This window comes from Rhea americana, unplaced genomic scaffold, assembly GCF_003343005.1.
Source record: "Rhea americana isolate MKP2758 unplaced genomic scaffold, rheAme1 scaffold_289, whole genome shotgun sequence".
NCBI classification, from domain to species: domain Eukaryota; kingdom Metazoa; phylum Chordata; class Aves; order Rheiformes; family Rheidae; genus Rhea; species Rhea americana.
In genome coordinates, this window is record NW_028186411.1 from 968654 (window position 1) to 986153 (window position 17500).

Below are 17500 nucleotides of genomic sequence, written 5' to 3' on the forward strand. Positions count from 1 at the left end.
TTTTTTTTTTGCTGGCTAGCACGTCGTTAAAAATACAGCCTCGGTTCAAGGAGTCATTTTCCACTTCGCAGTCGCGTTCAGCTCGGAGTTTGGGGTCTTTTGGGTTGATGTGGGTTGATTTGATCCTGCCCGACGGCGGCAGCTTTGCGACGACGTGCGCTGCGAGCGCTGCGGTTTCAGGCGCCGGGCTGCGCGCGCTTCGCTGCGGCTCGTCTCGCCGGCCGCCCGGGCGGCCTTGGGTCCGCTTCCGTCGAGACCGTTTTCGCGCCACGTGCGTGCTTTGTGGGGGTTGGCGGCGGAAAGCGGCCGGGGTGTTTACGGCTCCCTTTGCTCTGCCGCTCGCTTCCCCCCGAGCCGTGCGTGGCTCCGAAGGGCGAGCGCGGCCCCGCGCTGCGCGGCGGCCGCCCCCGGCCCGCGCCTCGTTTTGCGCCTCGCTACCTGCCTGGGTCGAGCTGCTCTGAAACGGCAGCGCAGCCCAAGCATGACCGGCGTCCCTGGGGCGAGCAAAGATTTAATCTGACCAGATGGGACAAACCCGAGAAAGATCTTGACTTTCCACTCTGCTTTGCAACAAGGAAGGCCGATCCGCCGGCTCGCGGGCCGCTCTTCGCTGGCGCGGGCCGAGGCCGGCCGGCCCCGGAGAGGCGAGCAGGTGTGGCCCTTTACGAGCGCGTCCGAGGTCGCGGTAAAAGCCGGCCTGCCCAAACCTTTAAAAGACCTTGTAATTTTATTTCCTCTTTTTCCTCCCCCCCCCATGCCCCCGCCGGCGTGTTTCTGCCCGGCGCCGAGGGATGCGCTGCCTCCCCCAAGTTGCCAAATTTGGGGAGCGGGCGGCCGAGCGCCCGGCCGGGCTTTCGCCTCCCCCTTCACCCTCGCAGGTCCGGGGCACGGTCTCCGCCGTGGGCGGCGAGTACGGAAAGGACCCCCTGGCGGCAGCGGTTTTCACAGGCGAAGGCCTGCGGAGAGGGCGCCGGGCTGAAGCTGCGGCGCGGGGCAGCTCGGTTTTCTCCCCCCCTCCCCGTGCGAYGCAACTCCAGCCCCCTTTTCTCCCCGCTCCCCTTAAAAGCAGAAGTCTGCTCGGGGGGTTGCAGCTGTGTCAAAGCCATTGGGATGCCACTGCTGATCACTTTAATTACTAGGACTAAGGAGGATAAAATTAAAAGTAGCACCATTGAAGCAGTGGAAGAAAGCTTGCCGAGATGGCGGTGAACTGTGAAATATAAAAACTGCATACCAATACATTTTTATAGGAGGGAAACAAGGAATTACATTACTTATTCTTGAAGAGTTTGTCCTTAAATGGGGAAGTTTTACTTGCTGTGCAGCCATGTGGCAGATTTTTAGACCGTTCCCAAGTCATCRGGGGAGGGAAAAGAGCAGAGTAAAAACTGGAGCGTCTCGGGGGCACGTCGGATGCGTGTCAGAGGGGGGGAAGATCCGCCCGGTTTTCTCTTCGAGACTGAACTGTTCTGCGAAGATCGCTGTACGGGGGCTTGCRCGGTCCTTTCTGCCCTCGCCGCAGATCTTCTCTTGGTGTGTTTGAACCGGTCCTTCTCCCCCCCCCCCACCGCTTTCCTTTCCTCCTCCAAACAGGAGGGTATCGGGGTTCGTGCCTGTGTAACTTCTCCGCAGCGCTTTACTTTCCAGAATCCAGCGGGTTGGGTTGCTTTTTAGGTAATTGCACCGCTAACTCAGAACTTAATCGCTGCGGCTTACGGACCTCTCCTGATCTAACCTCGGTGGCCCCTCGCACCCGTGCGCCCTCCGCCAGGCCCGGCGCTCGGCAGCCCGAACACATGAATTGAATTTCAGCAATAAATACGCTGCTTTTCTCTTATCCTCCCCGGTGATGATTGGCTTAATCAGCGCAAACACGAGGCCCGGTAATGGGTGTTTGCCTGGAGATCCCGGGATGCTAATGACTGTGCTAATAATGCAGGAGGCAAGTTCGCTGGCAGGAGGATGGGGAGAGGATCAGGCCCCTCGGTTTAGGGTATATTTGTCACAAAATTGTAACCGGGCTTTTTTTTAAGCTCTCTGCGGTCCAGTGGGTGAAACTGCTCAGCATTAAACCACACAGGAGCCTCACTATAAATTTTGCCCACTCCTTTTWAAAAGTCATTTAAATCAAAGCCACAAGTTCGCCTACACTAGGAATTGCAAGCAGTAAAGATCCGAGCGATCTTATTTCGTGTAAACTTAAATGCAATTAGCGTTACCAAATACCGTGGGTTGAAAGAAAATTGGTTGCTGTGTCAGTTGGCTGGCTGTGAATTAAATTAAACGGAGCTCGGGGAGTGCCTAGTGGCTGGAGCAGCTTTCGGGCTGCCTCTCGGATGTGTTCGTCAACAGGTTTTGGAGAAAGCCGCTGCTCCGCGGCGCGGCGGAGGGGCGAGGAGGTGCCCACGGCGAGGGTGCCGGAGCGGCGGAGGGGCGAGGAGGTGCCCACGGCGAGGGTGCTGGAGCGGCGGAGGGGCGAGGAGGTGCCCACGGCGAGGGTGCCGGGAGCCGGCCAAGGCGCCTTCCCAGCGCCAGGCCTGAGCAGAAGCGCAAATCCCGGCCATCTGATAGGGAACGGCGGCTCTGTCACTCAGAGGCGCGATACTGTGCTGTGTCCATATGCCGTGTTTACTGTAGGGTTTTATGAGTTGTAACCTGCCCATGCAAGCTGTTAATGAGGCTAAATCTGGCTGCTGGAGGATTGAATTACAGCACACCTCTGGGCTAATGGTTCTCCGCGGAGAGTCCCATTAGGGCTGCATTCGGATGCATTCATTTGCATTTTTGCTATTGTGCCGAGAACAATGATGAGTAAATAGCTACAAACAAACAATTTACATGGAAATGGCTGAAGTGTACCTAATTAGTATTTTGGGCTTGTTTTATTAAGGATTGCTTAAGCAAAATAGCACTTAGGCGCAGCTCTTCCCAGCATCTGCAGGTGGGTAATGTTTGTTTCCTTGTTGGGTAGGAAAGGTGCCAAGATTGCTCTCCAAAATTAGGCATTTTGCTGTATTCCACTTCGTTAAGGCCAGTGGCAAATATTTTGTTTTTATCCTGTACATTATATCAATAATACAGAGTTACAGACGAATTCGACTTAAAGCCAGATGCTGCCTTTGTCGCACTTACRAGTATTTGTAATACTGGGGGAGGGGGGAGCCAGTCATGTAAAGTTTTCCCTAACTTTGAAAAATTCAAATTTTTAAGACGAAAACTGAAATTGTGTTTCCGTTATGGTTTAATGTACTTTCATAGATATATTTGGATGCATCTTTTTTATCCATATTTTTAGTTGAGGCATGTTAGCCTTGTCCAAACTTTCATGCAATAAATTTTTGTTAATTTATATAACTGAAATATTAGTATCCTAACATAGTTACAGGTTTTAGTAGACCAGCACTATCGCGATGATTGCTAGAGTAAATCATATGATCTTTTTACTTAATGACAAAACCCGCAGTAATAGTGCATTTTAAAGTGAGGAAAAGTCTTTTTCACTCTGGAGTCTATTGTTCATTAGTTTCTCCTTTGTTTAAGAAGCTTTATCTGTTGAAGTCCATGGGCTGGATTCCCTTCTATACCTCACCTTGGATGCCTTCTTATGCTTTGAAGTCAGCTTGGTTAATGGAGTAACGAAGAGCAGCATCTGGCTTCTCATTTCAGCTATGATAGAACGCTACTCAAACTAATAATTCAATTTACTAAAACCATTTTTATAGCCACAGTAAAACTTTTTGTAGTTACTACTTTGAACCAAAAGTTTCTGAGAATCGTTTTAATCAGCCTATTTTTACAGAATGTAGTTTATAGATGCTTTAAATTGCAAATAATTTTCTAATCCAATAACAATTTGGAGAACACTTTAAAAAAAGTCTGATCCATGGATGTCTTTAAAAATTGTGGTGTGACACCCAACTGATACGGAGCATCCTATTTATAATGTGGGCCAAGCACCATGCTGTAAACCAGTTACTATCATGATGATCAGATTGAGAATGAAATTGCATTTCTGTCAATTACTGAGTTGGCAACTGTTCAATATATCTTAGCAGCAAGATGAAGAGCGGCGTCGGCAGCTGAGAGAGCGAGCTCGTCAGCTAATAGCAGAAGCTCGATCTGGAGTGAAGATGTCAGAACTTCCTAGCTACACTGAAATGGCTGCAGAAAAGTTGAAAGAAAGGTCAAAGGCATCTGGAGGTGAGTTAAGGAAACTCGTATCTTATTCCTATGGCAACCTGGAAACCAGAGAAGACCTTTCTGGGCATCACTTTTATTCACACTTCAAACCAGCGGTGTAGGTAATTGTTGTGCATCAGATGCACATATCAAAAGACTGGCCATAGATAAGTTTTCCAAATCAGGGTTGTATCACTTAATTTCCAACAATTAAAAGAAAAGGGTATATGTGATTGCAAGGAGGTGACATTTATGTGAGCCAGTCACTCGTATGGGCATGTTATTTGCAGATATGCCATTGCCCATAATTTTCAGAATTTCATTATCATTGGTTACAGTCCCTCCAATGTATATTTTATGTAGAAGTAGGGCCATAGTATTTGGGGGAAAAAACATTAGAAATACTTAAGAACTTTATTTTTATTAAATGTGTTCAAAAGACTTTTAAAAAGATTTTAAAGAAGGCACATGGGAGGTGGGAGCAATAACCTTTTGATTTTTAAATGGCAGTCTTTTGACATACCACTTGCCTTCGCAGGTTTTGAGTTGTAATATTGGTATAATATTATTAAACTGACTTTGAAATGTCATTAAAATTCATATAGCTGCCAGTGCTACAAGCAGGAGTAATGTAGTGTCACTCAAACTCAAATGGGTACTGAACACGCGTTTCAGTASAGGCTTCTTGCTCTTTTACTGTCTCCTACATATTCTGTGGGGAAATTGTGTTTCTCATACTAACATTTAATTGTAAACCAGAGAGTTAGAGAAATCCAGCTTTGTATTTGCAGCACATGTAGGTTCAGCAATGAGATTTTTTTTTSTTCTCTACTATATATATTTTATACATATGTTATATGTTTAAATGTGTTCTTATTGCATTCTAAAATCCTACCTTTCCTGTAAAACTGAAGAGAAAAGCRGTTTGTTGCATGTCTCTCTTTAAGTCTGGTCTTCAATTTTCCTCTCTTTATCCAGTAAATCAAGCTTGCCAACATAGTTCTTGTTTCGTGATAAATAGCTAAATGAAATCGTTGGTACAGAGTAAGACTTTATAAAAGTTCTCTAAATTGACAAATAAATTGTTTCAGAGTGTGCTCAAGCCAGAAGGGACAACTGCAAACTTCTTAAAAAGAGAAGAAAAAGGGAAGGGGTATTGGCAGTGGTTTCCATTGCAGGGCTTTCCCAATTCCAAACATTTGTATTAAACTTGTGAGAGTACATCACATCTGAGGGTTTAGCCAAGCCTTTTAAAGCCAATGGGCCAAAGCCAGTGCTTAAAGTTACCTGTTGGGTTGAGCAGGCCGTGGGAGTAAAATGTCACATTCCCTGTATATTTGGTATACAGTGATGTTCTTCGTCCCTCTCCACTGTTTCTAATTCCCTATCCGACTGTATTTGATCACTTCTTCCTCATGGTTTTATCCTGCTTGTTCATAGGTTTTTCTGTTCCTGCCAGGTCTCCCCTCAAAGTGAGGCACGCTTTTGGGCGCATCCCGAGTGTTCAGTCAGGTAGCAGTTACCCTGCCGGGCTGCAGTAAGTTGCTTGCAGTGTTGCTAAATGATGCCACACTATGACATTTTCTAAGATATGGCCTTGCCAGATCAGAAATTCACTGAATTTAGCTGCTGGCTCTTTCTGTCCTTCGTTAGATTTATCGGCTATCTCAGAGGAACTGTGCGCTTAACGCTTGTGCAAACAGTCTTGAACTGTTCGTCTCCCATTAAGGAGAGTATTTCATTCCCTATGTTGACCAGGGTTCAGGTTCTTTAGCCTAGATAACAAGAAACTTGGACAAACTTTGGGGATTATTGCTTTCAAGGGGACTGGATTTCCCTCCCTGGTTTCTCTAATTTCTGTAAATAACCGCATCATGCCATTTCTTCAGTAGCCTCCCACCATCTCRTCGTTGCAGTAAAACTTGATGCAGCTCTTCCAAATGCAGCCTGCTACCTCGTTCCGTTGTTCCATAGCGCGTGTGGGACTTTAGGCAGATTCTGTCCCTCTTCCAGTACATCTGAGTGCCTGCCTGCAGACAGACCCAAGATCTGCTTCCGGCTGCTCTCTGCAGCCGATGCGTAGATATATCTTCCRTATAGAAGTATATACAAGTTGAGTGCATGTGTGCTCAGAGTTTCAGTGTTCTCAAAGGAGGAGACAAGTATGAATATCAACAATGACTTGTTTGACATTTTCACCATTAAATCTGTTGGGTTTTGTCTCATACAGCAACATCACTGATTTTTGACTTCGGCATTATCTCCCTGGTTTGTATTTTCTGCATGAGTTTTTCTTTGTTCGTGCAGATGTTTGTCCAAGTTATCTGAACTTCCCTTTGGACTTCCAATTTTCATTCCCTGTCTGTTCTTACTCCTCTGCRCTCTTTTCCTGTCAATATGCATATTATAGCACTCTCTTGTACTCATTCCTTCTCAGAAAGCTTTYTTTATGGTCCATCTATCACGTATTTCCAACACACTGTTCGTAATTTCAGATGCCACACCACATCTCTACTCAAGAAATTCATTCTTCTAAAATAGAATAGTTCTCTGAAACGACACCAACACTTTATAATCCAAATAAATTATAATTGCTTCTGGTTTGCTTTTTCAGTTTTTGATTTCCAACACAAGTTAGGATTTAATAAACAATGTCTCCTCTTTATGACTACATTCTGAATATTACCCCAGCTGCATTCACATGTAGTTGTWCTGCTGCTCTCTGTAGTACTATATTCCCTATATAGTTCCCAAAGACAAGCTTATAGTAATATCTTGTGTCTTCCATGCTCTCTTGGCCATTATGTTTCATTAATCTCTTCGTCTGCATTGATTGATACATTTTAATTTACCAAAACRGAATGTACCAAATCATTTTTCTCTTCCTCAATTCAGTTCTTCCAGAAAAAAAAAWGAAATTTCAGCTTTGGGATTTTGCTCAGTATTGCTGGTGAAGATCTGCTGTCTTTCAGTATTTCTATAAACTCATTGAGAGTTTTGTGTTTTGGCACTGGTGCTACATCCTCTGTTAAAAGGCTTTATTTAATCATGGTCTGAGAAACTCWAATGCCTATGGCAAGGAGAAACTTTCCTGGATAAGCAGCATCCTTTTCTACGAAATCCAGTCTTTTTCAGGAGGTTATTTGGCTTGTGAGACAGAAAATATTTCTTTCTGCCAACAGCCAGAGGGTTCAGGATGGCAGCTTTGAATTTATTAGGTGTCCTACTAGCTTCGGGCTGATAAGCGRATGCCTTGAGATGGGTCCAGGGATAGTATCAAGACAGGATCCAAATAACCTCCCTTTTCCCAGCAGCAATGGGGCAAAGGAATTGGCATCTTATCTAGGTATTGTCCCTGTGCTGCAGGACACCTGTCTACTCTTCTGGGATCTGGGTAGTGTGCTTTCTTCCCTTTGGCGCATCTCCATCCTTTATTTGAGGTGACACGTTTGGGAGGAAGTGGCTAGTATCTGGAGGTGGCGAGTAGGCAGCAGAGAGAGGCAAGCCTCAATGGGGAGGACAGGGGGTAACACAAGCCTGGTGTTAAGAGGCTGTGGTGAGGAAAGCCCCCAGATAGGCAAAATTGGGAGAGGAAAAGAGAAGGAACACAAGAATGGAACAGAAGAGAGAAATTAGAGGAGCAGGGAGGGAAAAATGCAGAAAAAGAAGCATCCAAGTGTGCCATAGGACCAAAAAAAGGRAAAAAAATGTTGGAATCGGTGATAAAAGCTGGAAAGACAGAAGGAAGTGCTGGAGTTCAGAAACCTACCCAGRGGGCTAGCTGGCATTACGTTACCCTTCTATACTTAGTAAAGCTTTCAGTTTACATTAAAGATTTTACTTCTCTGCGATGGTTTGTCGGGGATGCACATGCTTACTCATCATACTTAGTCTCCAGCTAAGTTGGGGTAAAGTCCTCAAATTCATATTTTTAACAGGCAATATTCCACCTGTTGGTAGTTACCACTGCACTTTCTTGTCCTGACACCTGCTTTCTTGTACACATGAACCAGCATTTTGACTCTACGTTTCTTCCATTGCCCACTTCTGCTTTCTTTACTGCTGTTCAGATTCTCTTAAGTCACATCCTGCAGCCTTAAAGTGAACTCGGTACCTGAAAGTAAATAAACTTAACATATAGATAATGCACAAGCTTGAAGGATGACCTGGAGACAGTACTGGAGGCTGGAGACATCTTCTTCCTTACAGAACCGGCACTGCTTATGCAACAGCGGTGGCAGCTCACGTACGCTTCTCCCGGTAATGTGATCCAGCCCACATAAGGAGGTGCCTTACCCGCTTAGGAAAACTATTACTTTCTAGCTTTGTCTAGAAATTGAGATAGTCCAGTGCAATTCCTTTGTACGCAGACATGCCAAAACCAGTTTAAGAGAATATCAGTTTAATTGCAAATTTTAAGGACTGAGCTGAGTCTAAAAAATAGTAGGATATATTAGCTGTAAAATCACTCTGGTTTGTTTTTTCACCAGTGCTCTGGCAGACTGATGTAGTTCCAAAAAATTCTTATTTTGCCTTGTGTCAGTCTCTCTTCAGTCCAATGCGGTTTAGTTGTTGACTTAATTACGTGTCTTTAATTTTGTTCTTTTGTTCACAATACGATCAAAATTCGTTCTCTTTCTGGGATCCACATTTGCATATCTTTTCGAGGAAGCATTTTTTTTAGTACTCTTCTAAATATAGGCCCTGGTTCTAGACCAAGTGCTTTAGGTTTTTCTCACTAATAATTTGTTCTTTTCGTAAAAGATATCTATTTTCTTTTCATCATGTTATTCCTTTTGTCATTTATAACTGCMAAGTCATGTTGGAACATGCTTCCAAAATATACTTCTGTTTTTATTGCAGTGGGAGGACATTGGCTTGAAGAAAATTACAGTAGTTTAAAACAAAGGACCTGTCCATTTTGAAAAATATTTGAAAACTTTCAAAATTTCTTTAAAAGAATGCTTGTAATTGACAGTTCCTTATAGAGTGTAAATGTCATGGTAATCATATTCAGCTCTAAGGCCTGCCAACTTTAAATGAAATATGAGGTCAGGTCATTATCTGACATAAGGGACAAGTGTCTTCAACATTCCCATCTCTTTTGTTGTCTAAAACGGTGGTGTCAGAGCCAGTGCCTCTGATTTCATCTCACTGTATTAAATTAAATTAAAGAAAATCAAATAATCTAATCTAAGCATTCCCTTAGTATCCAGCAGTCTTAAACCCCATCATCTCGTTTAGATGGTTTGACACTATGAGCACTTGCTGGGTGACTGCTGGTTGCTAGCTGACCTTGCTAGCTGCCTTTGAACAGCTTGGGTGCTTCAGAAAGTCATTTACTGCCTCTAGGCTTGAGGTGGCTTAGATTTCCTTCTCCCACTGTCAGGTCCCTCTTTCTTTTTCTSCCACCTTTCTCCAGAGCCTGCTTTTTACCCTGTGCCTCTCTTGCTTCCTGATGCCCCCTTCTGCTTCGTTCCCCTGCCTCCCTCCCAGCAGAGCTCTGCGAAGGGCTCTTAGGTACCGAGGGCTTGAGGGAGAAAGGACAAACAACCAGGAAACAAAATAAAAAACAAAACACCACCAAACAGATTCCTAAAGCGAGAATTACAGCAATTGTGGAGGTAAAGAGGGGAAAAAAAATAAGCAACTGGGTAATGTGCGCATCAGCAGCATGGATCAAAGTGCAGGCTGCTGCTCGGGGGGTGAAGACGGGCAGCGAGCGCTAAATGCCAGTCTAGGTCCACATCTCCTTGGGCTTCTGGTGTTCGGGGTTATAGCTTCTAGTTACTGTATTTAGGAGCCTTTTAGTTTGAATGGGGTTGGAATGTACAGAAGTCCTGCAATTATAAATAGTATTTATTCCTGACATGCAGTCCTTTAAAGTTCCTTTCAGTTAGTGTGTGTGTGTGTGTGTGTGTGTGTGTGTTTTTTTATTCTTTCTCCTGGCACACTCTGGCTATCTCTGTAGTCATTTTTACACCTATGCACACATATATAGGAAAAAATGTGCCTATAAGTCTGAACAAGAGTAGGTACCACTTGATGTGAGACTGAAAAGGGATAAATACAATGCAACTACAGGTTTTGAAAGCATTAATCTAGCTTTTGTGGATGTCATTTAATTTCATTATTTCTTTGTATTCAAAATGTGAGTCAGGAATTTTTCTCCTTTGCGATTCAGCACTTACCATTTGATCTTCCTCAGATCACTTACTCTTTCCTTGCCTTAATTTACCCGCATCGTCATGCTAATTATAATAATAGTAATCGCCTGTTTCATAAAACATTATGGGGCCAATTGACAAGTGACATTCATAAGCCACTCTGAGAAACTCAGCAGAAAGATCCTGTAAAAATGTAAAGGATAATTACAATTATTATTCTATTTAAAATGTACGTAGCTCACAAACAGCGCTGATTCAGAGTGGGGCAGTAAGGCGGCAGCCCGTGAGCGTGCTCCCGCTGCAGCCGAGCCCCGCGCCGTCGAGCGCGGCGCGCGCCGGACGGGTTTTCCCTTTCAAGAGAAACAGGAGTGGTGGGAGAGCCTGGTGCCCCCGCCAAGCGCAGTGACGGCTGCTCCGTGAGCCGATGTCTGCTGCGAAGGAAGCGTTTTGTCCTGCCTGGGGATCTCCCTAGCTCCCAGCTCCTTCCGCTGGCCAAAACCACTCCGACCTGCCATCCGCCAACTGTGGCACCCGTCTCCCACTGTGCCTTGCCAGCAGCCCAGGGGAAATCATTCCGCTTCGAGTGGTAAGGAAAAGGACGTGTGCTTTTCAGAGTTAGCCAGACGTTCAGCTCAGAGAAAAGCCACCGCTGAGGCCAGGCTCTACCTTTCTTGTGCCGAGGTCTCCTGCAGAGCCCCCTGCGTGGATATCGAGTTGCGTCAGTTTAAAGATCCGYCCGCGAGCAGACAGAGTGAAAGCTCCTTCCAGACTTATTTAACGATTTGCATTTTTTGTTGTAACTGTGCTCAGTTCTTTCTCTAAAGCATTCATGTTTTTAATGATGTACATGCATGTACATGAGAAAATACTAACCTTCATGCTGTATGTTCCTACAGATGAGGATGAGGATGAGGATAATATTGAGATAGATACTAACGAGGAGGTTCCTGAATGCTCTCTTACTGGAAGTGGAGATGAGCTTACTAACCTAGAAAATGACCTTGATTCAACGGGTAATTTAAATGATGGCTATTTTGTGTATTTTGTATGACTAACACTCCATCATCGTCAGTGCTGATGTGCTGTTTGTCTCTTTCATAATTTTAAGCTATTAATTTGTGCATTTCCAGATCTTTTTACCCCTCGCCTTCATYGTTTTTGAACCATTTGCCTGCATGTTTGCTTTTGGTTAAAACTGAAGATAGGCAACACAGTGACGGCAGGTTCCCCTGTTTCACGGGGAAGGGGGCCCCAGGCTCGCAGCGTCAAGCCGAGCCCCCGAGGCGGCCCGGCCGGGGCGAGGTGGCCCGGCTGGCTGCAGGAGCCGGCGCTTGCGCCTGTGGCTGCAGCTGTGTCTCTCGCGGGCAGGGTGAGCTTGCTGCCAGGGTTTCCGGGTCATTACAAGCTGGCCGGAGCCACGGCCGCTCGGAGAGGTGTGCTGCGCCCGGGACAGCCTCGGGAGAGAAAGAGTAAAAGCGCGCTTTTCCTGACTTGGTTCTGCCCACGCCRAAGAGACTCAAGTGCATAACCCATATATTAAACCAACACTCTTGATTTAGCATTCACTCCTTGTAAATTAACCTGCCAATGACATTTATAGCACTTTCTTTGCCTTCAGTTGCATTAGTGAGCTAGTCTTGTCTTCAGTGGGAAAATTTTGAGTCATGTCYTTTATYTTTTTTTGTTTGGGGATTTCCAAACACATAGGAAAAYATATTTATTGTTTCCAGTGTTTGACTTAAGTTGATTTAGAGCAGAATCCTGTCAAATGATTTTCCAATAGATACTGTTTCATTTTAGGAGAAATAGAAAATAAGGAAATGAATATTCCTGTCACATAGCCCCAGTGACTTACTAGCATTTATTTCTGTGGGCCTTTTTTTCCTGAGAGATACCTTCTCAGAGATACAAAACTGCTACCAACGTTTCATCCCTGCCATGGGGAAGACATTTGGGGAAAAAAACAGGGACATCCTTGCGAAGTTCAGTTTGCACATTAGCCAGGAGGATGAATAGCATTGCTCAAATGAATGAGGAAGAGGATGGACAAAAATACCGAGAGCACTCTAATACTATGATACACATCAGTCAGTGTTCACAGTTTTCAGTGGATTTCTGCCAATTCATAGCAAGTTCTAATGAAGGTTGAGTCTCTCGGGGACATTAAACGCAAAGGTGTAAGGGCCTTTTCACATTTGGGATCACTACTGACTGCGTTAATTAATTTATCCCCTACTGAAGCTTAGTTCCTTCCATCTATCTCAAGAAAAAAATTTTTTTTAACTGCAAATTGCTGGTGTTAAATATTGCACCTATATGTATTTGTTGATCCTGCCATATGCTGCTGTGAATGTATCTGATAAAATGTGAACCTCTTATATCACAGTTGTTGCATGATGTTTATGTATAAACCCGTGAGAACGTGCATGTACTTACATGTGAGCCTCAATTAAGGACACCGTGGCTGGGTGTGCCGGAGGAAAGGGAAACTATCCTTCGTCGTAACCCGGCCCGGCCCGCTGCTGCTGGAGGCAGGCATCGTTTGATGGCTAGTGTGCCAAAAATATTTTGGCCAGCATTAATCAGAGCACTGCAAACCTTGGAAGGAGCCGTGYGGCGGAGCAGGCATGGCTGCGCTTCCCACGCTTGCCAGCAGTCGCCTGCTCGCAGCGGAGAACGCGGGCTGCGCCGCAGGGAAGCACAGCAACTGCTCCTCTCCTGGTTCGGCGCAAGGCACGCGTCGCGCACGCGGGTGATGCGGCGCTCGCTCCCCTCCTGGGGCAGCTTCTCGCGCGGTTTTGCACGCACAACGTGTCTGGGGGCCTCTGCTCCCGCGGCGCTCTGCCTCGTTCCCCGCTTTCCCCACGCTGGCTCGCAGACCTGCCGCGTGCTTGGGTGCYAACAGCTTCCTCGGTAGTATGTGCGTGTGCCTAGGTAGTCGTACGTGTAGTGCGTGACATAGTCACACGGTCAGCATTCACGCGCGGGACGGGCACTGTGCGGAGGTAAACTTCTCTGCTGTTAAACATCTGAGCGCTGATCCGGATCCCTGAAGCTGACGAAGTSTGTGAACTTCAGCAGACTTCGCATCTGTCCCTTAGATGAAGTTATGGAGTGTTTTATGSCCCCCTTGGCTCCAATGTATTCTATAACTCCTAGTAAAATATGACTAGGAAGCTAGCTCTTTTGATTCTGTAATTTTAAGGCTAAGAAGCTGTACCAAGGAGCCTTAGGATGAATTAGTAGCTCATAAATTTGAGGGGCTATCAGTGCTTATAATGTGTGATAAATTGTTATATGTCATCTTAAAATAAATGGCTCTTTAAGTGTGTTTGTATACCAAAATATAGATATGCACAGATTGGGAGTAAATTTACATAAACACTGTCTATGTTTTTCTATGTTTTTCATCTACTGTCTTGAAGCACTTAACAGTGTATACTTGTTTAGCCAAGTGCTATCTTTTTTTTTAACATACGTTTTCTGAGAAAACTTAGGAAACATCTATGCATATAACACACATTACATAAATCAACATCAAACTGACCTGCAAAAAGTCCAATTTTTCTTCCAGTTTCTACATTTCAACTTGAAATGATAGGGAAGGGAAGGAAATCTACCTTTTAAATTGATACATTGTTGTAGCGACTCTGCATTTAAATGCATCTCACTCTGTTGTATGTGGTATTTGCATATTTAGCAGAACAAAACAGTAAGTTGGTGGATTTGAAGCCGAAGAAGCTCCTAGAAGCTCAGCCACAGGTGGCAAATTCATTCTCCAGTGCTGCTCAGAAAGCTGTAACTGATAGCTCAGAGCAAGACATTAAGGTAAGTTTTGATTAATGCTTTTGTCTCAGTACCTGTGTGTTCCGATTTCTGTTCTGTACTTTGTGATGAGGAAAATGATTTCTTATCAAATCCTTCACAGCAAGAAATGCAGAAAATCTTCATGGCAGTGCAATTGCACGCTTTGCTGTGCAGTAGGCTTTTTCTGTTGATTAATCAACACATTTTCCATTTATTTTTTTGATCTCGATGCCGGTAATTGTCTGGCATAACAGGAACAGATACAAGAATCATCTCTGAATTCTTTCCCGATCAGCTTGTCGCTTAAATCGGAAACGAAGGCTGGGCTCTATCCTGCTCGGGATGAAATCAGCAGCAAGGCTCTCGCTGACTCTAGTGAGAGCAGGATTGGACTCTCGGGGCTTTGCTTCCCCTCCAAGCCTGGCCCCCTGGTTTTTCGCCATTAAAATTAAGCCGCGTTACATCTTAAAGACGTACATGCTTCGGTGCTTGACAACGAGTGGCTCTGAGAAAATAATAAAGCCACGGGTACGTGGTGCACGCGGTTGTTTTGCCTGTGCTTTACGTTCACCACTTGCACATAAGGCACACACCAATCAGTTTGCCGTTTCRTTTTCTTAATTAGGCCCCTGGTGTTCTTATTACTATTTTTTTTTTAAATAGTTCGTGTATGTCATTAATATCCCTATGGCTCTGGGGCACTTGCAGTTGGGTATAACTTTTCACCCACCTGCAGTCTGCGGGGAAAGCACTGCTGACTGAAAGGATTTCCTTCCCCAGATACAGAGATGCTTTGAAGTCCCAAAACAATGACTTTCATTGCTTTTCCCTTACACTGTCGGTTCCTATAAATTGGTGATGAAAGTGTGTGGCAGCAGCGGAGGACTTTCGGTCTCTATCTTTGAACAAAAGGAAGCCTGGATCAAGTCTGATTTTTGCGTTCAATTTAGCTTTCTGCAGTGGATTTAATGCAAAATGAAGCTGGCCCAAGAATAATACAATGGATTGAAAAGGCTAACTGAATTAGTGGGCTTAGAGGAATACATTTGTAAAGTGGCAGAAGTCCCTAGTCATAAAAAGGTTTCTTAAAATGGGATTTGCTGGCTAATCACACTGATATTTTAGCATGTTGCCAGGCCTAAAAAATTAGCCATGTTTGTTTATTTTGGTAAAGACTCTAGTTTAGACTGTCAAATGGTTATTGTACAAATAACAGGAAACGGCCTGTTATTTAGCCAGAGTCATAACCGCCCGATCACTGCAGCTGAAAAGCCATCCTGATAATACGAGCAATACTTTTTTTAAGCTTAATTCAACAAATGATGCTCAGGGCACCTCCGTTAGGGCAATTCGCTGTGAGCTAACCTGCTGAGAATGGTATTTCTCTTTAGAAAAAGCTCTTCTGTGTTAGCTATTTTTTTTTTAAGTTACCCCCGCCAAAGGTGCAACTTAACAGTTTCCCTCCGCGCACGTCTTTTGAACGGAGAGTTTGCAGACGGCGTTCTAAAGAATATATGGTGCCCATCTGTTCGCGGGGAGCTCTCGGCATTGAGTTGGATTTGTTTTTTAATAAAATGCAGTTTACACGTTTATAAATGAGGCATTCTGTGTTTGTGGAAAAGGATAAACTGTTACCTTCCCTGGAGGATTGTGTATCCCCGGCCTCCTTGAGGCTAGAGAATAGGCCATTGGAGAACTCCCTCATTACTGATTGTCTCAATGCAGAGGAAGGGCAAAGTCTTGGTAGCTTTTGATAACCAGTTTCAGCATTCAGCAGGCTTAGCTATTAGTCATGCATCTTAGCCTTTCCCTATTTACTTTCAAAACACTTAATAAAAATAATAAAAGATTAGGTATAAAATGAAATATTTGTTTGGTACACAGCCCCTCGGTATCTGCAGTTTCCACACACTGCAGTGGTTCAGTCTTCTGGGATATTTCGTGTTGATAGACCCATTTGAATTTGTTACCAGTATTAACATAGGAAGCCCTGGAAAAGATAATTGTAGTTTCCTTAGCTTTAAAGGGCTTACTTACAAATCTGGCTTTGGAAAGTTATAGCTGATGAAATGCAGTTCAGTGGGGTAGTATTATAATCCTACCTTTTAGCCTTCATCCAGCATTAGTGGTTTATCTCAATGGGCATAAAATTAGAAACTAGTTCTTCTTGTCATACAAGTCTGTGGGACTACACAAAACGATAGAATTCTTTACCGGGCAGAAGAGTGAAGGGAGGGAGGGCGGCTAAAGGCAACATGCTTTTAAAATGATACAGATCATGTTCAGGGGTATATACACTGCTGCTTGGCACCAGCACATACAACGCTTGACAAATCAAAGTTACAAAAGAGCAGTTTTCATTTAAAATCAGCGTCACCGACAAATATGGTGACAATTAATAGGTCTTGCTGCTGAGTAATAYGGTACGGAGTCCTGCGTGAGGGTGCCCAAAGAGCAAAAAGCCAGTCCTTACCAAAAAAAAAAAAAAAAAGTTAATCACTTTTCTCCTTTCTTCTGCAGCTGATACTTTCATCCTATATAAGCCGCAATCCAAGTTGTGAAATTCCCTTTGCACACCCTGCCTTCTGTTCCCTCGTAGAAACGTACCTTTCCAATTTGTGYCTTCACATTTGGCAACAAAAGACACTGTTGTGCGTCCTGTTTTTCTAGCAGAATGGAGCAGAGGACCATCGTGCTGAGCGGCTACAAAAAACAGCAGAACGTTTTAGAAATCCTGTTGTGTTCGGCAAGGACTCCACCGTCAGGAAAACTCAGCTCCAGTCTTTCAGTCAATATGTGGAGAACAGACCAGGTAGGAGCGAATATAAAACATGTTTTCCCATCTTATGATTTAATAATATTTAACAATAAATATATTAAAACCTGATAATGTAAGTCCACATTTCAATACATAAATATCAAGCTTTATAATAATTTTACATGTCTTTCCTCTTTTTTCAAGAGATGAAAAGGCAGAGATCAATACAGGAAGATACAAAGAGAGGAAATGAGGAGAAGGCTGCGATAACTGAGACTCAGAGGAAGCCATCAGAAGATGAAGTGCTTAATGTATATTAATTTTTTGTCTGGTTTCATGATTGCTGATAATTCCAAACTGTATGTGGAAATAGTGCCTTTATTTGTTAAAATGAGATGTTAGGTTTTTTTAGATGTCAATCTCCAGTGCATTCAAAGCAGAGTGAGAGGGGTGCACTGTTGAATTAGTCTGCAGTGTGGTGATAATTGTCAGATAAAAAAAATGAATTTTTCAGAGTTCTACAGCCCCAGCTTCCTTGAGACATTTCCATCAGGGCACTTCCCATAAAGAGATTCCAGTATTGATCTAC

The 17500-nt window shown here is 44.2% G+C and overlaps 1 protein-coding gene across 5 annotated transcripts in view; it reads left to right on the plus strand.

Moving 5' to 3' along the window:
- EHBP1 (EH domain binding protein 1) overlaps positions 1 to 17500 on the plus strand; it is a 202393-nt gene that overhangs the window by 153374 nt on the left and 31519 nt on the right. The window contains exons 14-18 of one of the 5 annotated variants that reach the window (XM_085308996.1): positions 4053 to 4200; positions 11243 to 11359; positions 14047 to 14174; positions 16827 to 16965; positions 17116 to 17222. In XM_085308996.1, the coding sequence (XP_085165122.1) occupies positions 4053 to 4200; positions 11243 to 11359; positions 14047 to 14174; positions 16827 to 16965; positions 17116 to 17222 (639 nt within the window). Of the gene's footprint in view, positions 1 to 4052; positions 4201 to 11242; positions 11360 to 14046; positions 14175 to 16823; positions 16966 to 17115; positions 17223 to 17500 lie in introns of all 5 variants that reach the window. The other 4 variants (XM_085308995.1, XM_085308997.1, XM_085308998.1 and 1 more) reach the window with 4 other exon arrangements.